Source organism: Trachypithecus francoisi, unplaced genomic scaffold, assembly GCF_009764315.1.
Source record: "Trachypithecus francoisi isolate TF-2019V2 unplaced genomic scaffold, Tfra_2.0 Lachesis_group9, whole genome shotgun sequence".
Classification (NCBI taxonomy): Eukaryota; Metazoa; Chordata; class Mammalia; order Primates; family Cercopithecidae; genus Trachypithecus; species Trachypithecus francoisi.
The window spans coordinates 37,663,173-37,689,290 of NW_022681474.1; the positions used below are offsets into that span (position 1 = coordinate 37,663,173).

General features: G+C 42.4%; 1 protein-coding gene across 2 annotated transcripts in view; it reads right to left on the bottom strand.

Annotated features, from left to right (window-relative positions):
• The window catches only part of CFAP70 (cilia and flagella associated protein 70), a 109,258-nt gene extending 101,820 nt beyond the window's left edge, over nucleotides 1–7,438 (bottom strand). For both annotated transcript variants that reach the window (XM_033209598.1, XM_033209597.1), the window contains exons 1-3: nucleotides 7,394–7,438; nucleotides 2,701–2,803; nucleotides 1,621–1,807 (exon numbers count right to left, since the gene is read on the bottom strand). In XM_033209598.1, the coding sequence (XP_033065489.1) occupies nucleotides 1,621–1,807; nucleotides 2,701–2,763 (250 nt within the window). In that variant the 5' untranslated portion in view covers nucleotides 2,764–2,803; nucleotides 7,394–7,438. The remainder of the gene's footprint in view (nucleotides 1–1,620; nucleotides 1,808–2,700; nucleotides 2,804–7,393) is intronic.
• Nucleotides 7,439–26,118: the final 18,680 nt, after the last annotated feature.

Sequence of the window (26,118 nt, forward strand, 5' to 3'; positions counted from 1 at the left end):
GGTTCCCTACTCAGCCTCCGCTGACACCTGATGGGGGCAGTTCCTCATTACTGCTGAGCAGGGGAATTGGAGTCCTGATTCCTTACTTGGTTTCCACTGATACCACAGTGGGTGTGGACTCATTACACCTGGGTGATGGTGAAAGCTCTGACACTAAACTAGGCCTCCTCTGATACCACTCCAGTGGGAAGCGAAAGGGCACCTTGTTACCGACAGTTTGGGATAGAAGTGCAAGATTTCTGTGGTCTCCACTAACATTATGAGGGGTGGGAAGGGGACTCATTACCAGAGGGGATAAAAGTCCTGGTTCCCTACTTGGTCTTCTCTGACATCACTAGGGTAATGGAGAATCTCATTTGTGAGCTTTGTGAGAGTGGAAGTCTAAGCTCTCCACTCAGCTTGATTGAGGGTGGGGGCTACAGTTTTTTTCCTATGGTGTTTAGCTGGAGTACAGGAATTACTGTCTAAAACTTTTCTGTCTTATTAGGCTGCCCCTTTCATAGTCTTTTGGCTAAACAGAGCAGACTTTTATCAGGCTTGCTTGCTTTTTTCTTTTTTTGGTCTGTGCCCATTGGTGTCTCCAGGTTGCCACCTTCTTCAGCAAGAAGTATGGGATACATAAGGCAAAAAGAAAACCCAAGGAACTCACCACTGTGTCATTCCCCAGGTCCCAAGTTTCCTTCTCCCCACCTTTCAGAGTCTCTTATTTTTATATATAATGTCCAGGGTTTGTAGTTGTATTCAGTGGGAGGAATAGAGAAAAGTACATCTATTCCATCTTCTCAAAAGTTTTGCTTTTAATCCTTTTTATTTCTAATTAATGTGCTTAAGATTATAAATGTACCTCTAAGCACAACTTTAACTATATCCCACAAATTCTGATATTTGGTGTTTTACTGTTGATCTCTTCCAAATGCTTTGCAATTTTTATTATGACTTTTTTATTTGTCCCATAAATTATTCAGAAGTATGTTTTTAAATTTCCAAATAGTATTTTGGCTATCTTTTTGTTACTGATTTCTAATTTTGTTGACTGTTACATTTTGGCAGAAAAGGTGTCTGTATGCTATTGATCCTTTGATCTATGGTAGGACTTACTTTATCGCTTAGAATGTGGCCAACTGCTATCGTAAAAATGCTCCTCTTGTGTTTTAAAAATATATATATTCTTTAATGGTTAGTACAAGCCTATGATTATTCCTAGGGAGGACTTTTTTCTCTACCCAGGATCTAGACAGAGATGCTTAAGCAGATTTTATTTTCCTGGTCCATACTTTTTGAGATCTTAACTTGTGATGGGGAGGTGATCTCAGTCTCTATTCCCCCATCAATAGCAGCCAAAGGTTTTCTGTCCTTCTGAGAGCATTAAAACCCAAGCCCCTAGGTTTTGGAGTCTGCCTTCTCCCTGCACACTTCCACTAACACATACACACCACTGGCAGCTGTTCAAGATTTCCAGGTTTCAGTTTCTGCCTTGCTTTTGGGAACAAAGGAAGTGCCCTTTGTTTCTCATGATTTTAGTTACATGTTTAAAAGAATGTTTTGGTTCTGCTTTTCCCATCCAACATGATAGGGAAGAAGGCAATCAGGACATTGATTTTTAGAACCACAAGGACTTACAGAACACAGGTTTGTGAGCGAGGTCATCTAAAGTGATTCCTCCTTCAGGATTAAACTCAAAACTGCTAGTGAAGTTGTATTTTGCACTTCCTTCTGGAGAAACAGTAATTTTTGCAGAGTCTCCCAGAACCACTTGATTGAATTCTGCCCGAATAAAGGTAACTGGAGTATCTCCTTTAAAACCTTTCTGTTGGCAGAAACACACCACTTTACAATTATATTTAAATAGAGAATTTTCCTACACATCTGGCAACCCATTTTGATTTGGGCTAAATAGCATTTTTCATTTTTTCCTAACAAGCAACATCACAAATACAGAAGGAATAGGTAGAAAAATAATTAAACAAATCTAGTTTTACTTAAATGCAACATTCCATTTAAGTGCTGTTACGTTGGAGTTTTGAAAACAACATTTATTGTGTTTCACCTGATAATAGAAGTATACTGAGGAACATTTTTAAAAGAAAGAAAATTAATTACCTGCAATCTTACTGTAACATGTAAGCATTATTAACATTTTAGAATATATTTTCTAGTGTTTTGCTGTGAATATATGGATGTGCACGTGTATACCCATACACACACACATAGATACATTTTTATATATGCATTTTAAAACAACGTGGAGCTCATTAATTACATTCCCTTTGGAATGATCTTTTTAAACTTAATATACTGAATATTTTCCCATTTCATTATACTCCTAATTTTTAGTACATCACATTGTTGTTGTTGTTGTTGTTTTAATTAATCAAATAGAATTAATTACAAGGGAAATTCTGGAAGAATTCAGATCCTTCTCAGGAGAAAAGGAAAAAAAATTATATGTGAACTGCTGTCTAGGGAAACTAAAACCACTATTTCTTTCATCCTATTAAATTTAGTATTCAAATTGCCGGGTACTTGAGACACACAGTAATGTGACTTGGAGATCACAGACTAACAATAAGGAACACTGAGGCGGAATGCCACTGCTATATAAAGCCAGGAGGTGTGGAGGTAGAGAATGAAGCAAAATTCCATTACTCCTGCAGGTACTCCCAAACTAAGGATTTTGTAAATTTCCAAAAGTAACTTTACCAAATCATATCCCTCTGTCACCGTGATCTGCACGAGTCTGCCTGTTGATGGCACTTGCTCCATATCACCAACTGGGAAAAGTCCCTCTGGTTTTCTTTGGTCTCTGTAAACAGAATGAATCAACCTGTCCCCTCATGTACCAGAGCTGCACAAGTACTCATATTCCATCATAACCAATACCAGGGAAAACCTAAGGAAATACCATAGTCCAGCACTGTTTTATTCCCCACATCCAACCTTTGCTGCTGGACAGGCAGTGCTTTAGGGAGCTGGTCACAAGGATGATTTCACTGGTTAGTGCTAAAAGATGTTTATACAGGTAACTAACCCATTAAGCACAAAGTTATCACAAGACAAAGTAGGAACACCTTGACCTCCCATACCCTACATCAGGGGTCCCCAGCCCGAGTCATGAACCAGTACCAGCCCGTGGCCTGTTAGGAACCGGGCCGCAGAGCAGGAGGTAAGCAGCAGGCGAGCAAGCAAAGCTTCATTTCTATTTACAGCCATTCCACATCACCTGCATTACCACCTGAGCTCTGTCTCCTGTCAGATCGGTGGCGGCATTAGATTCTCACAGGAATGTGAACCCTATTATAACTGAGTGCATGCAAAGGATCTAGGTTGTGTGCTCCTTATAAGAATCAAATGCCTGATTTGTCACTGTCTCCCATCACCCAGAGATAGGACTGTCTAGCTGCAGGAAAACAAGCTCAGGGCTCCCACTGATTCTACATTATGGTGAGTTGTATAATATTTCATGATATAGGCTGGGCGTGGTGGCTCACGCCTATAATCCTAGCACTTTGGGAGGCGAGGAGGGCGGATCACGAATCAGGAGTTTGAGATCAGCCTGTCCAATATGGTGAAACCCCATCTCTACTAAAAAATACAAAAATTAGCCGGGTGTGGTGGCACACGCCTGTAGTTCCAGCTACTTGGGAGGCTGAGGCAGGAGAATCATTTGAACCCGGGAGGCAGAGGTTGCAGCGAGCTGAGATCACACCACTGTACTCCAGCCTGGGCGACAGAGTGACTCCGTCTCAAAAAATATATATAGGCCGGGCGCGGTGGCTCACGCCTGTAATCCCAGCACTTTGGGAGGCCAAGGCGGGCGGATCATGAGGTCAGGAAAATGAGACCAGCCTGGCTAACATGGTGAAACCCCATCTCTACTAAAAATACAAAAAAATTAGCCGGGCATGGTAGTGGGCGCCTGTAGTCCCAGCTATTCTGGAGGTTGAGGCAGGAGAATGGTGTGAACCTGGGCGGTGGAGCTTGCAGTGAGCTGAGATTGTGCCACTGCACTGCAGCCTGGGCAACAGAGCAAGACTCCATCTCAAAAATATATATATATATATATATTTATTTATTTATTATTATACATTACCATGTAATAATAATAGAAATAAAGTGCACAATAAATGTAATGTGCTTGAATCATCCCCAAATCATCCCCGCTGCCTCCAGTCTGTGGAAAAATTGTCTTCCACAAAACTGGTCCCTGGTGCCAAAAAGGTTGGGGACTGCTGCCATACACCCTTCACAGTGTTCTCTGGTAACCTTTTTTTTTTTAATCTGCAAAGCTCCCTTCAAACATTATTTAACTTCTCAGTTTTACAAAAATATATTTTGAGAGCAGGAAAGAAGCAACCACATAAAATGCTAGTCCATTGGAAAAGGTCTTAATATATAGATCTTATTTAGTCAGATATACTGTCAATTTTACAATACTAAGGGCACAAACAATTTCAAAAATAAATTGGATATTTGTTTTTTAGAAAAGGTCTTTTCTCGCTCCTTCCTTCCTTCTTTTTTTTTTATTGTGTGTTTTTGTTTTTCAGGCTGTCACTCTGTCACCCAGGCTGGAGTGCAGTGGTGCGATCACAGCTCACTGCAACTTCAACCTCCTAGGCTCAAGTGATCGTCCCACCTCAGCCTCCTGAGTGGCTGGGACTATAGGCACGCGCCACCACGCCCAGCTAATTTTTGTATTTTTCATAGAGACAGGGTTTCACCACGCTGTCTAGGCTGGTCTCAAAGGCTAGGCTCAAGCAATTCGCCCACCTCAGCCTCCCAAAGTGCTGAGATTAAAAGGCATGAGCCACTGTGCCTGTTGAAAAGGCCTTATTTTCTAACTCAATTCAAACGTTTACTGAGGACATACTATGCTAAGTGTATTTGGTGACACAAAAGAGAAAATGACATCTTACAGCCTTCAGACTTATCCTGCCTCTTCTCAGCTACTCCAGCATTTTTCCAGACACCTAAAAGTCTCAGACCATTTGTTCAACAACATATTTCTGGGCTGTTTCAGGGCTTTGGTGGCACTGACAACTTCTTTGTCAAATGTACACTTAAAATGCCCTTTTGTATCAGTCTTCTTTCCTTTTCAATAATATGGCATTAGGCCTTCATTACCCTTCTGCTAGACTGTAACAAAAGCCTCCTAACTGGTGTCTCTGACTCCAGTTTCTCACTCTAACTCATCCTGCTTCTGTCAGAATTGCTCATTGAAAAAACTTTGTTAAGCTTGGCACTGTGGTGGGTGCTGAGGATACAAGAGATAAGATGTGAACTCTCTAACCTCAAGAAATCTAAAATCTAGTGAGGACGAGAGATGTGTAACTAGACCAGGAGTCATAATCTGTGAGACAGGTGCTCTGACAGAGGAAAAGAAGGGAGGAGTGAAAGAAGGAAAGGGAGGGAAGAAGTGCTCTGACAGAGGAAAGAAGGGAGGAAACGGGGGGTGGAAATTTATTTTTTATTTTACAAATATAAAGAATGTGAGAAGTTGGCCGGGCGCGGTGGCTCAAGCCTGTAATCCCAGGGATTTGGGAGGCCGAGACGGGCGGATCACGAGGTCAGGAGATCGAGACCATCCTGGCTAACATGGTGAAACCCCATCTCTACTAAAAAAATACAAAAAAAACTAGCCGGGCGAGGTGGTGGGCGCCTGTAGTCCCAGCTACTCGGGAGGCTGAGGCAGGAGAATGGCGTAAACCAGGGAAGAGGAGCTTGCAGTGAGCTGAGATCCGGCCACTGCACTCCAGCCCGGGCGACAGAGCGAGACTCCGTCTCAAAAAAAAAAAAAAAAAAAAAAAAGTGAGAAGTAAGGAAATTAACTGATTATAGCCAGTGTACCAAGTGTGCTTCACATTTATTATCTTAAACATAGCTTCCCTTCTAAGTGATTCTTAAATCTCTGTTTGAATGAAAAAAACTGAGCTTCAGAGAAGTTTGTTATCTTACCAGCAATCATACAGCAAGGAAGTGCTGCATGAAGCTGGGACCTAGCTGGATTTGAGAATACTTGTGCATGCCAAGAAAATCTTGGAGAAAGTACCCTGGAACTATGTCTTAATGGAGTAAAGGGAAGGATATTCCAAGAAAGGCAACAGATTTTAAAACGTTCAGAGGCAAAACAACACACATAGCAAGTAGCAAGTAGCTTGCAGTGGTGGTGTAAGAAGACATAGGGAGAAAATGAGATGAGACAAGCAGATAACTACCTTATTAAAGTACAGATCTGATCATACCACTGTCTTGTTCCCTCTCACCTACCAAATAAAGTTAAACTGTAACACTACAGTTTAACTGTAGTTAAATGTAGTACTACATTCAGGGCTTTCTAGGATCTTGCAGTGCCAGTCAACTCCCCTCTTCTAGCTTATGCTCTTGCTTAGTATTTTTCAAAGATCACCTGCATTTAGTCACTTCTGAATCTTTGCATTTTTCCTTCCCCTTGGAATTATCTCTCCCTTTCTACTCACTCCATCTCTACAGCAAATCCTACTCATCCTTTAAAATCCAGCTCAAATGCTTCCTAGTCCATGAAGCTTCCCAGTCGGAAAAACCTGCCTTTCCTCTGAATACATTCAGCACTTTACACGTCTCTTGTGGCATTACCACAAGCTGTATTGTTTATGAAGACTGGGTATTCAAAGGACCTTTCCTACTTAATAACTATGTGCGCCTGGGCAAAAGCCTAATTTCTCTAAGCCTCAGTTTCACCTTCTGTAAAATGGATAACTTCCAACCTGTTTCACATTGTGAATATCCCCTAAAATATTAAAGCTGTTTAAGCTATGAAGCACTGCACAAATGATATTATTAATATGCAACGTTTGTCCTGAGAGTTCAATTACACCTTTGAAGGCATGTAACCTGTCTCACACATATTTACGGGCCCCGAGTGCCTGGCACCATGTCTTGTATACAAGAGGCGTTTGCGTCGTGTTTGAACTATGAATGCAAGAAATAGGACTAAAGTTATGGTCAGGGCAGCTAGGGTGGGGACTCTTGTTGCCCGCGGCAAGGCACGCATTTCTTGTCATCTGCTCAGAAGAAGCTGCAAGGGGAGAGTCCAGTGAGAAAAAGGTTGGACGAAAGAGGCGATGTGACTGGGTCTGGTCTAGGGACAAGCGCAGTCCGCCCGCGGAATGAGACCTACGACGAGAAGCGGTAAAGAAGGGCCTATGTCCGCGCTCCTGTGGAGGTCGCCGGGCTGGGGCTGGAGGCAGAGTCCGCCGCGCCTGGCCGGGTCAGCGGCTTTTTGGTCTAAATAACGGGGTTTTCAGCCTGGACTTAGCTGAGGGAGCAGAAGATCGGGGTGACGGCTGTGGTGTGGCCGCAGGACCGGGGTGGGGAGGCCGGGAAGAGAGGGTTGCTTCAGGAGGGATTGCTGTCTTACCTGCAGCAGCCTCAGTTATGTTTTTGACAACTATAGCAACCAACTACCTCTCGCGAGAACTTACTTTTGGCAATCGCAGCAAGTTTATTCCAAGACTCGCGATAACCCTCTGGGGACGAGAGCAGGGAGCGCGACCCTGAGCTTCTGCGCCTGCGCCCTAGCGCCGGCTGCAGCCCCGTTATTTCGAGTCCCTGCTGTTTCCGCGGATGCTTTAACTTTGGCAAGCGTTTGGGTTAAGTGAACAGGTTTCCATCTTTACATTTTGCTTTCTCGACTCTTTTATTTCAATATTTCTCCATAATAGTAGGGAAAAAGCATAAGGAAGTTTAAAGAAAAAGACGTTTATTAAACTGATTTGAAAACATCATTTAAATATTTCTCCGTGAAATATGCAATGTTTTAAAAATGAGCCTGTCACGCACTGTTGATGAGAGTGCAAAATGACCCAGCTTCTAGGTGCTCAATATTTGTACAATAAACAGACCTGAAGTTTATGATGTTAATGCAAACTTTTAATATTCAAAATTTAACATTAAAGAGCTAAAATAGCAAAACACAATAGCAACAACCTGGAAACAACCCAAGTGCCCGTCGACGGAATAGTGGATGAGTGGACCAATAAACTGTGGCATATTCACAAAGAGGCATATTACAGGCAGTCAAAGTTAATGAACTGCACAACACGGATGAATTTTGGCAATATATATACTTTAAATTGTTGCAGTATTAAGACCCAGCTTGAAGGGACTTCCTTGGGCCAAATGAGGGACAATTTGAGCATGAAGTAAACAACGACCATAATGGATTACAATCCATTGAATATGCAAGTCCGTGTTGATATAGAGAAAAAGGAAAACTCCTTCAAAGTAGGATGCCAACCCAGAAGTGTAGCGAGAAGGATGGAAATAGAGAACTACCATTTGACAACTACTGAGGATGACTCAGGCAGGAGTGTTCAATGGACGCTAAGGCTGGTGGGTAGATGTTCTGTGAGGCATAGAATACTGGGGCGATTTTGGAATACTTCTCCCATGGAATATTACTCGATTTCAGAGGGGAAAACAGTGAATGGAAGCAACCAACATGATCAGGTGATCATGGTTAACATCACCAGTGTTGGGAGGAGTATACATTGTGAGCCTCCTGGTGAAACACACTAAAATCCACAAAGTATCCTTTTTGGTTTTCCTGCCATCAAAGGAACTCAGGTTGTAGACCATCCAAGGACAGGAAAGACTGGGAACTGTCTTTGACTGAGGTTATATGACAACTAAATGCAATATGTATCTCTGTATAGCATTCTGGACCAGAAAGGAAAACATTGTTAGGACAGTTGGCAAAATGTGAATTAGCTCTGTGAATCGCATACCACCGCGAACATGCCCGATCTCGTCTGAACTGGATGGTATGTTGTACCAGTATTGATTCCCTGATGAGGAAGTTTGTTTGTTGTTAGGTAGCAGAGTGTCCCTGTTTAGGGGAAAATAAACACTAGTGTGTTCAGGAGTGATGAGAAACTATCTCTACAATTTGCTCTCTTGACTCTCAAAAGGTCCAGAAAAAGACTAACAAGGGATACATACACATGTACACACACATATGCACATGCATGCACACATGCACGCATACACACACAGTGAGCAATGGAACAAGTGCAATAAAGTGTTAACTATTTGGGAATCTGAGTGCAGGGGACATGGGACTTCCTTACACAATTTGGGCAACTTTTCTATACATTTGAGATCATTTCAAAACAAATTATTAAAATATATACATATGCATAACCACTCTACCTGGGAAGTTCTTTGCTTAGGATATAGAGTTACCAGAGTCAAATTTTAAAATTTTTATGTGAATAAAGAAACATTATAAATATTTAAAAAAATATTTTTTGAAACTTGCAGTGTTACAGGTAATAAGGTTCTCAAAATAAAACTACTGTGGCACTACCAAGTAAGGATTTCTCTCTGGAATTTTTTCCCAAGTGAGGGTTTTGGGTGAATTTGCACTGAGGCAGCTATCTCACTTGCAAATGACACACTTTTTCTACATAATAAGCTGGGTTAGGCCGAGTCTTTAATAGGGAGCTGTTCTTCCAGAAATCGCTCATGATCTTGATCTACTTAGTACTTTGCTTCAAGGTCTTAGGCAAGCAAGGATAAATAACAGATGTCACTTCTTTAAACATAATTAATCTCCATTCAACTGTAGGTACCTGAGAGCAAGGGCTGTATGTTACAATTTTTTCTTTCTTTTTTTTTTTTTTTTTTTTTTTAAGATGGAGTCTCACTCTGTAGCCCAGCCTGGAGTGCAGTGGCGCAATCTGGGTTCACTGCAACCTCCACCTCCTGGGGTCAAGTGATTCTTTTGCCTCAGCCAGCAGAGTAGCTGGGATTACAGGCACCCATCACCATGCCCGGCTAATTTTTGTATTTTTAGTAGAGACAGGGCCATGTTGGCCAGGCTGGTCTTGAACTCCTAACCTCAGGTGATCCACCCACCTCGGCCTCCCAAAGTGCTGAGATTACAGGCGTGAGCCACCATGCCCGGCCTTTTTTTTTTTTTTTTAATTGAGACAGTCTTGCTCTGGAGTTCAGTGGCATGATCTTGGCTCACTGCAACCCCCGCCTCCCGGGTTCATGTGACCCTCCCGCCTCAGCCTCCCGTGTGTGTGTGTGTGTGTGTGTGTGTGTGTTACAGTTCTTTTATTCTCCTACAGTGCTTAGCAGTGGCCACTCTATTTGAAAGGCATTCAATACTTTTTGACTGATTTAAACCATCCACTTGTGTATGGAAAAAGCCCTCTTTAATGGTATAGAAAATATAATAGTACTGGAATCATAATAAAATCATCTACATATGCAAACCAATTTCAGGGAAAAAAAACTATAAAAATCTCTTTCTAATAAAATTCAAATGCCTTGGTCTGAGTTTCAAAGGCCTCCACTAAATGATGCACTAGCTCAACAAATTCCTTTCTCATTACTCCAAAAGACATGTTTCTAATTAGCTAATTTGTTACTTCCAAAGTCAACATATTTCTGACACTCAATAAAACAATCAAATGTATTGCTCATCCTCAAATTGATCTACAGATTGAGAGCAATCACTATTAAAATCCCAACTGTTTTTTTTTTTTCCAGAAATTAACAAGCTGATCCTAAAATTCATATGGAAATGCAAAGGACCCACAGTAGCCAAAACAATCTTGAAACAGAAGAACAGTTGGAAGACTCACACTTTCCAATTTCAAAACTTTCTACAAAGTTGCAGTAATCAAGTAATGAAGACAATAATAAAGTCATAAAGACAGCCATATAGATCAAAAGAATCAATTGAATTGAGAGTTCAGAAATAAACTCTTACATTTATGGTCAATTGATTTTTAACAAGAGTGCCAAGATGATCTAATGGGATGTGGGAGGGAGGGCGGTAATACAGTCTTTTAAACAAATGGTACAAGGAAAAACAATGTCCACATTCAAAGAATGAATTTGGACCCTTACCTCACACCATATACAAAAAATAACTCAAAGTGGACCAAAGACCTAAATATAAGAACTAAAACTATAAATTTGAGGGTTTTCTATTTCTGTGAAGAATGTCATTGCAATGTTGATAGAGACTGTGTTGAATCTGTAGAGCACTTTTGAAATATGAACATTTTAGCAGTGTTAATTATTCTAATCCATGAACATAGGATACTTTTTTTGTAGTAATTGTGAATGGGATTGCTTTTTTCTTTTTTAGACAGTTCACTATTGGTATATAGAAATGCTACTGATTTTTGTATGCTGCTTTTGTATCCTGCAACTTTACTGAATTTATTACTTCCAGCAGTTTTTTGGTGGAATCTTTAGGGTTTTCTGTGTATAAGTTCATGTCATCTGCAGACAGGAAGTTTGACTTCTTTCTGTCCAATTTAGATGCCCTTGTTTCTTTCTTTTGCCTAATTACTCTGGCTAGGACTTCCAGTACTATGTGACTAGAAGTAGTGAAAGTGGCTATCCTTGTCTTGTTCCAGATTTTAGAGAAAAAGCTTTCAACATGTCCTCATTAAGTATGTTAGCTGTGGGTCTGTCATACATGGTCTTTATTGTACTGAGGTATGTTCCTTCCACATCTAATTTGTTGAGAGTTTTGTTTTGTTTGGTCATGAAGGGATGTTGAACATTACCAAATGCTTTTTCCGCGTCTACTGAGATTATTATATGGCTTTTATCCTTTGTTCTGTTAGTGTGATGTATCACAAAAATTGACTATCCACATGCAGAAGAATAAAACTAGACCCCTATCTCTCACCATTTACAAAAATAGCCTCAAAGGGGATAAATATTTAAGCATAAGACCTGAAACTATTAAACTATTAGAAAAAAAAAACACACACACAGGGAAAAAATACTTTTGACATTGGTCTGAGCAAGGAATTTTTGGATGACCCTCAAAACACAGGCAACAACAACAACAAACATAGACAAGTGGGATTACATCAAACTAAAAAAGCTTCTGCACAGCAAAGGAAACAATCAATAGATTGAAGAGACAGTATATAGAATGGGAGAAAATATTTACAAACTATGCATCTGACAAGGGGTTAATATCCAGAATATATAAGAAACAACACCAAAAAAAAAAAATGCAAAAACAAAACCCCCCACAAATAATCTGATTTTAAAATGGGCAAAAGATCTAAATAGACATTTCTCAAAAGAAAGTATACAAATGGTCAACAGATTTATGAAAAAATGTTCAACATCACTAAACATGAGGGAGATGCAAATAGTGTATCTACACAAACATAGATAGCATAGCCTACCACATACCTAAGTCATATGGAGTATATCCTATTGCTTCTAGGCAACAAACAGGAATGGCATGTTACTATACCGAATACTGTAGGCAATTTTAACACAATGGTAAGTACTTGTGTATCTAAACATAAAAAAAGTACAGTAAAAATATGGTATAAAAGCCTGTAGAAGGCACTCATAATGAATGGCACTTGCTGGCCTAGAAGTTGCTCTGGGTGAGTGAAGGAATGAGTAGTGAGTGAATTGTGAAGGCCTACGACATTACTGTATACTACTGCAGACTTAATAAACACTATATAATTAGGCTACACTAAATTTATTTTAAAACTTTTAAATAATACATTTACTTTAGCTTACTGTAACATTTTTGCTTCCTAAACATTTTTTTTTTTCCTTGGAGTTAGGGTCTTGTTCTGTCACCCTGTATGGAGTGCAGTGGCATGATCCTGGCTCACTGTGGCCTCAATCTCCTTAGGCTCAAGCAAACCTCCTGCCTTTTTGTATTTTTTTGTAAAGATGGGGTTTCACCATGTTACTCAGGCTGGTCTTGAATTCTTAAGCTCAAGTGATCCACCTGCCTTGGCCTCCCTAAGTGCTGAGACTACACACGTGAGCCACTGCACTCAGCCTAAACTTCTTAACTTTTTGACTCTTATAGCTATACAAAAATATTTTCTGTACGTCCTTATAAGTTTTTTTAAAATTATTTTTTACAGGCCTTCTACAGGTATACTATTTATCTTTTATACCATATTTTTACAGGTGGCTCACGCCTGTAATCCCAGCACTTTGGGAGGCCGAGGCAGGTGGATTATAAGGTCAGGAGATCGAGACCATCTGGCTAATATGGTGAAACCCCGTCTCTACTAAAAATAGAAAAAATTAGCCGAGTGTGGTGGCGGGCGCCTGTAGTCCCAGCTACTCAGGAGGCTAAGGCAGAAGTATGGCGTGAACCCGGGAGGAGGAGCTTGCAGTGAGCAGAGATCATGCCGCTGCACTGTAGCCTGGGCGACAGAGCGAGACTCTATCTCAATAAATAAATAAATAAATACATACATACATAATTTTTTACTTTTTTTTTTTTTTTTGAGACGGAGTCTCGCTCTGTTGCCCAGGCTGGAGTGCAGTGGCCGGATCTTAGCTCACTGCAAGCTCCGCCTCCCGGGTTTAAGCCATTCTCCTGCCTCAGCCTCCCAAGTAGCTGGGATTACAGGAGCCCGCCACCTCGCCCGGCTAGGTTTTTTTTGTATTTTTTTAGTAGAGACGGGGTTTCACCGTGTTCACCAGGATGGTCTCGATCTCCTGACCTCGTGATCTGCCCATCTCGGCCTCCCAAAGTGCTGGGATTACAGGCTTGAGCCACCGCGCCCGGCCTAATTTTTTACTTTTTGAGCTTTGTTAAAAACTAAGACACAGGTCAGGTGTGGTGGCTCTGGCCTGTAATCCCAGCACTTTGGGAGGCCGAGGTAAGAGGACTGCTTGAGTCCTGGAGTTATCAGTCTGGGGTGACATGGTGAGACCATGTCTCTTCAAAAAACTTAAAAATTAGCGTGGTGTGATGGCAAAAGCCTGTAGTCCCAGCTACTTGGGACGCTGAGGCAGGAGGATCGCTTGAGGCAAGGAGTCAAGGCTGCAGTGAGCAATTATTCCACCACTGCACTCCAACCTGGGTGACAGAGCAAGACCCTGCCTCCAAAAATAAAAAAAAAACAAAGACACAAATACACACATTAGCCTAAGTCTACACAGGCTCAGGATAATCAACATGTTTTCCACCTGCACATCTCATCCCACTGGAAGGTCTTCAGGGGCCTAACACACATGGAGCTGTCATCTCCTAGAACAATGCCCTCTTCTGGAATACCTCCTGAAGGTCCTACCTTAGACTTTTTATAGTTAACTTCTTTTCAATAAGTAGATGGAGTATACTCTAAAATAATGATAAAAAGTCTAGCATTAGTAAGTACTAAGTGATAGGAATTTTTCAGCTGTGTTATAATGTTATGGAACTACTGTCATATATGTAGTCTGTTGTTGACTGAATCTTCATTATGCAGTGCATTGTTGGTGAGAATGTAAATTGGTACAGCCACTGTGGAAAATAGTAGAGGGTTCCTAAAAAAATTAAAAACAGAACTACCATATGAACTAACAATCCCATATATCCAAAGGATATGATATCAGTATGTCAAAAAGATGTCTGCACACCCATGTTTATTGCAGCACTATTCACGATGGCCAAAACATGGAATCAACCTAAGTGTCCATCAACAGATGAATGAATATGTGGTAAATTTACACAATGGAATACTATTCAGCCATAAAAAAGAATGAAATCCTGTCATTTGGAACAACTTGAATGAGCCTAGAGATCATTAAGTGAAATAAGCTAGGCACAGAAAGACAAATATTGCATGATGTCATTCATATGTGGAATCCTAATTTTTTTTTTTTTTTTTTTTTGAGGCTGAGTCTCGCTCTGTCACCCAGGCTGGAGTGCAGTGGCAAGGTCTCGGCTCACTGCAACCTTCACCTTCCAGGTTCAAGCAATTCTCATGCCTCAGCCTCCCGAGTAGTGGGATTACAGGCGCATGCCACCACACCCGGCTATTTTTTCTATTTTTAGTAGAGATGGGGTTTCCCCATGTTGGCCAGGCTGGTTTCGAACTCCTGTCTCCAAGTGATCCACCCATGTCAGCCTCCCAAAGTGCTGGGATGGATTACAGATGTGAGCCACTGCACCTGGCCTTAAAATGTTGATCTAATAGAAGTAGAGAATAAATAGTGGTTACCAAAGGCCGGGCGCGGTGGCTCAAGCCTGTAATCCTAGCACTTTGGGAGGCCGAGACGGGCGGATCACGAGGTCAGGAGATCGAGACCATCCTGACTAACACGGTGAAACCCCGTCTCTACTAAAAACTACAAAAAACTAGCCGGGCGAGGTGGCGGCGCCTGTAGTCCCAGCTACTCGGGAGGCTGAGGCAGGAGAATGGCGTGAACCCGGGAGGCGGAGCTTGCAGTGAGCTGAGATCCGGCCACAGCACTCCAGCCTGGGTGACAGCGCGAGACTCCGTCTCAAAAAAAAAAAAAAAAAAAAAAAAAAAAAATAGTGGTTACCAGAGGTTGGGAAGGGGAGGGAAGAGGGAGGACAGGGAGAGGCCAGTCAATGGATACAAAGTTACAGTTGATAGGAAGAATAAGTTCTAGTATTCCATTGCTCTGGTGATGATAGTTCATGGTAATACACTGCATATTTCAAAATGGCTAGAAGAGAGGATTTTGAATCTTCTCATCACAAAAAAAGATGACTGAGATGATGGATATGTTAATTACCCTAATTCGTTACATATTGTGTACATGTATCACAACATTATACTGTCCCCATAAATATGTACAATTGTATCAATTAAAATGTTTTAAGTCTTGAAGAAAAAAAATTTTTAAATTTTGTACATCAAAAGACACCATCAAGAAAACAAAAGCCAACCGATGGAATGGGAGAAAATATTTTGTGACTTGTGTATCTGGTAAGAGTCTACTATCCAAAATATATAAACAACTTTTACAACTCAACAGAAATACAAATTACCCAAATTAAAAATGGGCAAAGTATTTGAATAGATATTTTTTTAAAGAAGATACGCAAATAATCAATAAGCACAAAATATGCTCATTAGTCACAAGGGAAATGAAATGAAAATCACAATCAGATTCCACTTCATATCCACCAGCATGGCTATAGTGAAAAACATAGGCAATGATAATAAGTGTTGGCGAGGATGAGAAGATATTATCAACCAGGTTTGTCCTGCCCGTGCTGGGTAAACCAATCACTGTGATGACACATTTTGCAAAAGAGAAAAGATTTATTCACAAGGCAGCCCAGCAAGGGGGCAGGTAAATAGCTCTCATATCTGCCTCCCGAAAATAAGGCATAGGGATGTTTATGGGTTAGAGAAGCAGGGTGGTCTAAGGCATGGGGAAAGGTGATTGGCAGTGGGGGAAAATGAATCATCCAGTGATCTGCACAAGTGTAGTCAGGATTCATGGCACTTCATAGGATGACTGTTCGGAAAAGGGTGATATTAGCATCATCTGAAGGTGGAGTGTTTAGCCTGTGATGTCAAAAGGCTACCTCTTCGGCATTTGCTCAGGCCTGGTTGAAGGGTCAGTGGTCGCAACCAGTTTGAACTGGAGAGGAGCTGCCCCAAGTTCCTGAAAAGCAACTTAAGTGACCGTTACCATGGTGACATATGTTATTTATAGATTATATAGGAAGCCAGCAGAGGTTAAATGGTGTGGTCTTCAGCTACACAGAAAAAAACAAAAGGCAAATGACCAAATTGCAGGGCAGACTTTTTGTGGATCTAATCAGATTAACCCCCAGTTTCAAAACTTTATTGCTGATAGGATTATAATATGGTACAGCCACCTCAGTAAACAGTTTGGCAGATCATCAAAAAGTTTAAACACCGGCCGAGTGCGGTGGCTCATGCCTGTAATCCTAGCACTTTGGGAGGCCAAGGTGGGTGGATTGCCTGAGCTCAGGAGTTCGAGATCAGCCTGGACAATACGGTGAAACTCCGTCTCTACTAAAACGCACACACACAAATTAGCCAGGTGTGTTGTGGCGTGTGCCTGTAATCCCAGCTACTTGGGAGGCTGAGGCAGAACTGCTTGAACCTGGGAGATGGAGGTTGCAGTAAGCCAAAATGGCGTCACTACACTCCAGCTTGGGAGACAGAGCAAGACTCCCTCTCTTAAAAAAAAACAAAAGTTAAACATAGGCCGGGCGCGGTGGCTCAAGCCTGTAATCCCAGCACTTTGGGAGGCCGAGACGGGCGGATCACGAGGTCAGGAGATCGAGACCATCCTGGCTAACACGGTGAAACCCCGTCTCTACTAAAAAATACAAAAAAAACTAGCTGGGCGAGGTGGCGGGCGCCTGTAGTCCCAGCTGCTCGGGAGGCTGAGGCAGGAGAATGGCGTGAACCCAGGAGGCAGAGCTTGCAGTGAGCTGAGATCCGGCCACTGCACTCCAGCCTGGGTGACAGAGCGAGACTCCGTCTCAAAAAAAAAAAAAAAAAAAAAGTTAAACATAGATATACCATATGATCCAGCAATTCTTTTCATTTGAGACAGAATTGTCTCACTGTGTTGGCCAGGCTGGTCTCGAACTGCTGACCTTGTGATTCACCTGCCTAGGCCTCCCAAAGTGCTGGGATTACCACTGTGCCCGGCCTAATTTTTGTATTTTTAATAGAGACAGGGTTTCACCATGTTGGCCAGGCTGGTCTTGAACTCCTGACCTCAGGTGATGGTTCAGCAATTCTACCCCTAAATGTACAGCCAAGATAGTTGGGAACATAGGTCCACACAAAAACTTAAATATGAATGTTCACAATAGCATTATTCATAATAGCCAAAAGTTGAAAAACACCCAGATGCCCATCAACTGATGAATGAATTTTTAAAAATGTGATATAACTGGCCAGGCGTAGTGGCTCATGCCTGTAATCCCAGCACTTTGGGAGGTCAAGGCAGGCAGATCACTTGAGACCAGGAGTTTGAGACCAGCCTGGCCAACATGGTGAAACCCCATCTCTACCAAAAATACAAAAAATTAGCCGGGCATGGTGGCACGCACCTGTAATCCCACCTACTCAGGAGGCTGAGGCAGGGGAATTGCTTGAACCCGGGAGGCAGAGGTTTCAGTGAGCCAAGATCGTGCTACTGCACCCCAGCCTGGGCAACACAGCAAGACTCTGAAGAAAAGAAAAAAAAAGCAATATAACCAGCCACAAAACAGAATGAAGTACTGATTCATGCTGTACCACAGATGAACCCTAGAAACAGTATGCTAAATGAAAGAAGTCAGACACAAAGGGCTACATATTATAAGATTCCAGTATTAGGAAAGTCCAGAATAGGCAAATCCATAGAGACAGAAAGTAGATTAGTGGTTGCCAGGGACTGGGTAGGAGGGTGAGGAATGAGGAATGACTACTGATTGGGTAAGGGGTTTCTTTTTTGGGGTGAGGAAAATGTTCAAAACTTGATTGTGATGATGATTGCACAAATTTGTGAATATGCTGAGAACCACTGAATTGTACACATTATTTTTTAGAGACGGGGGCCTCACTTTGTCACCTAGGCTGAAGTGCAATGGCACAATCATAGCCCACTGTCACCTCGAACTCCTGTGCTCAAATGATCCATCCTCCTGCCTTGGCCTCCCAAGCAGCTAGAACCACAGGTACGCACCACCACACACAGCTAATTTTTTAAATTAATTCTTTGTAGCAACGGGGTCTTGCCATCTTGCCCAGGTTGGTCTCAAACTCCTGGGTTCATGGAATCCTCCCGCTTTGGCCTCCCAAAGTGCTGGGATTATGCACAGCTGAAATGTACACTTTAAAAGGGTGAATTGTATATATGAATTATAGCTCATATTTTTAAAAGCTTAAAAATATGTTGCTTGGGAAAGGACTCTGGGAAGATGGCAGACAGAGTAGGAAGTACCAGAAATCTTCCTCCACACCAAGGTTGTCTGAGGTAACCATTTTGGATTCTGGAGTCTATTGAAGGTTTGCAACTTCCAGAGGAAGACCTGGATGGCAATTTGGACTATTAATTTCAATTTTTGCTCTTAACACAATAGCAGCTACCCATCCTGTGGGAGGCGAGTGTGCATTTGTTCCTGTAGGAGCCTGCACATAGCCTGTGGGAGCCAGGGTAGGCAAAAAAGGATCCTATCCTCCAAATATGAGATATCTGTGCTGATTCCTGAACACTGTTTCTGATCACAGGGGTACAGACAAAGAAGCAGGGGCCATTGTTGCACCTCCCCCAATTGTTGCAAGTCACTCCCTCTTCAGGTGGTGACTTTCAGGGGATTGAAAGGTCTGTCTTTACCCCTACCCTTCATTTTTCTCTTTTTCTCCCTTTGGGGTACAGACATTAAAGACATACATATATGGGGAAAATTAGAAAGTGGCCACCCACACCTAGGGAAAGGTACAGGCTCAAAAAGACCTGAGAAGACCTTAAGTTTATACCTCAGTATGGTCCTTGGCACAGAGACAGCATACAACAACAATAAAAAAATAAAAAAAAACCCAAAAACAATAAACAAATACAGTAACAAAAAATAGCAAACCCTGGGGAAAGGAGAGAATCCAATTTTCAGAGTTACCATATTATTAAACCCAAATGTATAATTTTCAATGCAAAAAATCACAAGGCATACAAAGAAACAGGAAACTATCCCCAATCAAAGGCAAAAATAAACAGAAACTGTCTCTATAAAAAGACCTGGTAACAGATTTATTACACAAAAAAATTTTAAAACCTGTCTTAAAGGCTGGGTGTGGTAGTTCATGCCTATAACTCCAGCACTTTGGGAGGTCAAGGCAAGAGGATCACTTGAGGCTGGGAGTTCAAGAGCAGCCTGGGCAACACAGTAAGACCCTGTCTCTTAAAAAAAAAGAAGAATTTAAAAATAAGCCAGCCAGGTGCAGTGGCCTCTGTCTGTAGTCCTAACTAGCTACTTGGGAGGTTGAGGTAGGAGGCTCACTTTGAGCCCAGGAGTTTGAGGCTGCAGTGAGCTTTGATTGTGCCACTGCTCTCCAGCCTTGGTGACAGAGTGAGACCCTGTCTCAAAACACAGAAACAAAAAACTGTCTTAAAGATATCAGGCCAGGCACGGTGGCTCATGCCTGTAATCCCAACACTTTGGGAAGCCAAGGTAGGCAGATCACTTGAGCCCGGGAGTTTGAGACCAGCCTGGGCAACACAGTGAAACCCCATCTCTACTAAAAAATACAAAAAATTAGCTGGACGTGGTGGCACACACCTGTAGTCCCAGCTACTCGGAGTCTGACATGGGAGAATCAACTGAGCCAAGTTAAGTCGAGGCTGCAGTTAAGCTGTGGTTGTGCCACTGCACTCTAGCCTGTGTGATAGGAGTGAGGCCCTGTCTCAAAAAAATAAAAGAGATGATCAAAAAACTAAAGGAAGATATGGAAAAAGTCAAGAAAATGATGTATGAAGAAAATGGAAATATCAATAAAGAGATAGAAAACCTACAAAGAAACCAAAAATATTCTGGAGCTGAAAAATACAATAACTGAATTGCAATAATTCACTAGCCTAATTCAAAGGCAGATTTAAACAAGCAAAAAAAAAAAGAGTAAGTCAACTTGGAAACAGGACAATGGAAACTGAGTCTGAAGAACAGAAAGAAAAAAGATTGAGGAAAAGAGAACAGAGCCTAAGGGACCTGTGAAACACCATCAAGTGGACCATCATACACATTATGGGAATTCTAAAGGACAAGAAAGAGGAAGAGAAAATATTTGAAGAAATAATGGCTTAAAAGCTTCCTAAGTTCTGTAAGACATGAATATAAACACCCAAGCAGCTCAATGAACTCCAAGTAGATGAACTTAAAGAGAGCCACATTAAGACACATTTTAATCAATCAAAGCTTCTTTTTTTTTTTTTTTTTAAGACGGAGGCTCACTGCAAGCTCCGCCTCCCGGGTTCATGCCATTCTCCTGCCTCAGCCTCCCAAGTAGCTGGGACTACAGGTGCCCGCCACCACGCCCTGCTACTTTTTTGTATTTTTAGTAGAGACAGGGTTTCACCATGTTAGCCAGGTTGGTCTTGATCTCCTGACCTCGTGATCCACCTGCCTCAGCCTCTGAAAGTGCTGGGATTACAGACGTGAGCCACCGTGCCTAGCCTTTAATCAAACTTTCTAAATTCAAAGAGAGAATCCTGAAATCAGCAAGACAGAAGTGATTTACCACATACAAGATTTTTTTTTTTTTGAGATGGAGTCTCGCTCTGTCGCCCAGGCTGGAGTGCAGTGGCCAGATCTCAGCTCACTGCAAGCTCCGCCTCCTGGGTTCACGCCATTCTCCTGCCTCAGCCTCCCGAGTAGCTGGGCTTACAGGCACCTGCCACCACGCCCGGCTAATTTTTGTATTTTTAGTAGAGACGGGGTTTCACCATGTTGGCCAGGATAGTCTCGATCTCCTGACCTCGTGATCCACCCGCCTCGGCCTCCCAAAGTGCTGGGATTACAGGCGTGAGCCACTGCGCCCAGCCTAGATGTTCTTAATAAGATTTTCAGCAGATTTCTCATCAGAAAGAATAAGATGATATATTTAAAGTGCTAAAAGAAAAAAAAATTGTCAATCCAAGAATCCTATGTCTGGCAAAACCGTCCTTAATAAGTGATGAGGAAATTTACATATTCCTAGATAAAAGCTGGGAAAGAAAGTTCATTACCACTAGACCTGCCCTACAAGAAATGGTCAAAGAAGTCCTAGTCCTGCAGGATGAAATGAAAGGAGACTAGACAGTAACTTGAAGCCACATGAAGAAATAAAGATCTCAATAAAGGGTAAATACATGGGCAATTATAAAAGCTAGTGTTACTGTAATATTAGTCTGTAACGATACTTTTGGTTTTCTACATGATTTGAGACAAATACGTTAAAAAAACTAAACACTAGTATGACTGTAATTTTGGTTTGTAACTCCAAATTTTGTATTCTATCTAATTTAAGAAACTAATGCATTTAAAAGAATTAGTTTATGTTTTGGAGCACACAATGTAAAAAGATATAATTTTGTGACATCAACCAAAAGGGTGAGGACACAGCTGTTAGAAGAGTTTGTATACATCATTGAAGCTGGCATAAATTTAGTGTTATTACTTTAGGATGCTAAATGTAATCCCAATGGTAACCACAAAGAAAATAGCTATACAATATACACAAAACAAAGGGAAATGAATTTAAATGTTTCACTACAAAACAACTAAACACAAAAGACAGTAATGCAGGAAATGAGGGGCAAAAAAGCAGTAAGCCATATGGAGAACAAATAGCAATACAACTGAAGTTCTTATCAGTAATTACTTTAAATGTAAATAGATGGCCGGGGGCAGTGGCTCAAGCCTGTAATCCCAGCACTTTGGGAGGCCGAGGCGGGTGGATCACGAGGTCAGGAGATTGAGACTATCCTGGCTAACACAGTGAAACCCCGTCTCTACTAAAAAATACAAAAAACTAGCCGGGCGAGGTGGCGGGCGCCTGTAATCCCAGCTACTCGGGAGGCTGAGGCAGGAGAATGGCGTGAACCCGGGAGGCGGAGCTTGCAGTGAGCTGAGATCCGGCCACTGCACTCCAGCCTGGGACACATAGCAAGACTCCGTCTCAAAAAAAAAAAAAAAAAAAAAAAATTTAAATAGATTACATTTCCTTTTTTTTTTTTTTTTTTTTTGAGATGGAGTCTCACTCTGTAGCCCAGGCTGGATTGTAGGGGCATGATCTCAGCTCACTGCAACTTCCACCTCCTAGGTTCAAGCAATTCTCCCACCTCAGCCTCCTGAGTAGCCAGGATTATAGGCACATGCCACCACAACCGGCTAATTTTTGTATTTTTTGTAGAGACAGGGTCTCACCATGTTGGCTAGGCCAGTCTCGAAGTCCTGACCTCAAGTGATGTGCCGGCCTCAGCCTCCCAAAGTGCTGGAATAACAGGTGTGAGCTACCACGCCTAGCTGGGATTAAACTTTCTAATCAAAAGACAAAGACTGGGCCAGGCTCGGTGGCTCACGCCTGTAAATCCCAGCACTTTGGGAGGCTGAGGTGGGCAGATCACGAGGCCAGGAGACCATCCTGGCTAACATGGTGAAACCCCGTCTCTACTAAAAATACAAAAAATTAGCCGGTGTGGTGGTGGGCACCAGTGGTCCCAGCTACTTGGGAGGCTGAGGCAGGAGAATGGTGTGAACCCGGGAGGTAGAGCTTGCAGTGAGCCGAGATCACACCACTGCACTCCAGAGCCTGGGCCACAGAACGAGACTCCATCTCAAAAAAAAAAAAAAAAAAAAAAAAAAGACAAAGACTGGCAAAATGGATTTTTTTTAAATCCTTGGGAGGCTGAGGTGGGCGGATCACAAGGTCAAGAGATCGAGACCATCCTGGCCAACAGGGTGAAACCCCATCTCAACTAAAAATACAAAAAATTAGCTGGGCGAGGTGGCACACACCTGTAGTCTCAGTTACTAGGGAGGCTGAGGCAGAATCACTTGAACCTGGGAGGAAGAGGTTGCAGTGAGCCAAGATTGCTCCACTGCACTCCAGTCTGGCAACAGAGCGAGACTCCATCTCAAAACAAACAAACAAAAATCCAACTTTATGCTGTCTACAAAACACTCACATTTGATCCAAAGACACAAACAAATTAAAAGTTAAAAGACGGAAAGAGACACTACATGCAAATAGTAACCAAAAGACAGCAGGGAGGCTACAGTAGTATGAGACAAGATAGACTTTTTTTTTTTTTTTTTTTTTTTTTTTTGAGGCGGAGTCTCACTCTGTCGCCCGGACTGGAGTGCAGTGGCCAGATCTCAGCTCACTGCAAGCTCCGCCTCCCGGGTTTACGCCATTCTCCTGCCTCAGCCTCCTGAGTAGCTGGGACTACAGGCGCCCGCCACCTCGCCCGGCTAGTTTTTGTATTTTTAGTAGAGACGGGGTTTCACCGTGTTAGCCAGGATGGTCTCGATCTCCTGACCTCGTGATCCACCCGTCTCGGCCTCCCAAAGTGCTGGGATTACAGGCTTGAGCCACCGCGCCCGGCCGACTTTTTTTTTTTTTTTGAGACGGAGTCTCGTTCTGTCGCCCAGGCTGGAGTGCAGTGGCGCGATCTCGGCTCACTGCAAGCTCCGCCTCCCGGGTTCACGCCATTCTCCTGCCTCAGCCTCCCGAGTAGCTGGGACTACAGGCGCCCGCCACCACGCCCAGCTAGTTTTTTGTATTTTTTAGTAGAGACGGGGTTTCACCAGGTTAGCCAGGATGGTCTCGATCTCCTGACCTCGTGATCCACCCGTCTCGGCCTCCCAAAGTGCTGGGATTACAGGCTTGAGCCACCGTGACCGCCAAGATAGACTTTAAATCAAAAAAGGTTATAGGGGCTGGGCATGGTGGCTCATGCCTGTAATCTCAGCACTTTGGGAAGCTGAGGCGGCCAGATCACCTGAGGTCAGGAGTTCAAGACCAGCCTGGCCAACATGGCAAAAACTTGTCTCTACTAAAAATACAAAAATTAGCCAGGCATGCTGGTGGGCACCTGTAATCCCCACTACTTGGGAGGTTGAGGCAAGAGAATTGCTTGAACCTGAGAGGTGGAGGCTGCAGTGAGCTGAGATTAGGGAACTGCACTCCAGCCTGGGCAGCAGAACAAGACTCCATCTCAAAAAAAAAAAAAAAAAAAAAAAAAAGAAAGGTTACAGGGGACAAAGTACATTATATAATAAAAAATTCAATACTGCAAGAAGGTATGACAATTATGAACATCTACACACCTAATAAGAGACCACCTAAATATATGAAGCAAAAACTGATAGAATTAAAGAAACAGTTTTACAACAGTAACTGGGGACTTCAATACCCCATTCTCGATAATGGATAGAAGAATCAGATATAAGGAAAAAGAGGACTTAAATAGCACAATAAACTAGATCTAATGCAGAACACTCCATACCTAACAATGGTAGCATATACATTCTTCTCAAGTACACATGGGATTTTCACCTATTAGGTTGGGTATTATCAACAAGGTAAGACATAGCAAGTGTTGGCAAGAATGTGGAGCAAAGGGAACCATTGTACACTGTTGGTGGGAAGGTAAATTGGTACAGCCATTATAGAAAACAGTATGGAGGTTTCTCAAAAAATTAAAAAGAGTATGATCCAGCAATACCACTTCTGGGTATGTATCTGAAGGAAATGAAATCAGTATCATAAAGAGGTATCTTTACTCCCATGTTCACTGCAGCATTATTCACAATAACCAAGATATGGAAACTACTCAAGTGTCCATTGATGGATGAATGGTTAAATATAGTATATATACACAATGGAATATTATTCAGCCTTAAAGGAGGACATTCTGGCCAGGTGTGGTGGCTCACACCTGTAATCCAAGCACTCTGGGAGGCCAAGGCATGTGGATCACCTGAGGGTCACGAGTTCAAGATCAGCCTGGCCAATCTGGTGAAACCCCATCTCTACTAAACAAAAAATTAGCCGGGAGTGGTGGCAGATGCCTGCAATCCCAGCTACTCGGCAGGCTGAGGCAAGAGAATTGCTTGAGCCCGGGAGGCGGAGGGTGCAATGAGCTGAGATTGCACCACTGCACTCCAGCCTGGGGAACAAGGACGAAACTCCATCTCAAAAAAAAAAAAAGGAGGAAATTCTGCCATTTGTGATCATGTGAACTATAAACTTAGAGATCATTATGCTAGGTGAAATAAGCCAGACACAGAAAGAGAAATATTATACACCATTTATATGTGGAATCTAAAATAGCTGAACTTAAACAGAGTGGTGGTTGTCCAGGTGAGAGGTGGGGAAAATGGGGAGATGTTGGTCAAAGGGTATAAACTTTCAGTTATAAGATGAATAAATTCTAGAGGTTTAATGTAGAGCATGGTATCTATAGTTAATAATGTATTGAACACTTAAAATTTGCTATGGTAGTAGATCTTAAGTGTTTTCTTTTTTTTTTTTCTGAGACGGAGTCTCGTTCTGTTGCCCAGGCTGGAGTGCAGTGGCCAGATCTCAGCTCACTGCAAGCTCCGCCTCCCGGGTTCACACCATTCTCCTGCCTCAGCCTCCCGAGTAGCTGGGACTACAGGCGCCCGCCACCACGCCCAGCTAGTTTTTTGTATTTTTTAGTAGAGACGGGGTTTCACTGTGTTAGCCAGGATGGTCTCGATCTCCTGACCTCGTGATCCGCCCGTCTTGGCCTTCCAAAGTGCTGGGATTACAGGCTTGAGCCACCGCGCCCGGCCACGTGTTTTCACTACACACGAAAAAATGGTAACTATGTCAA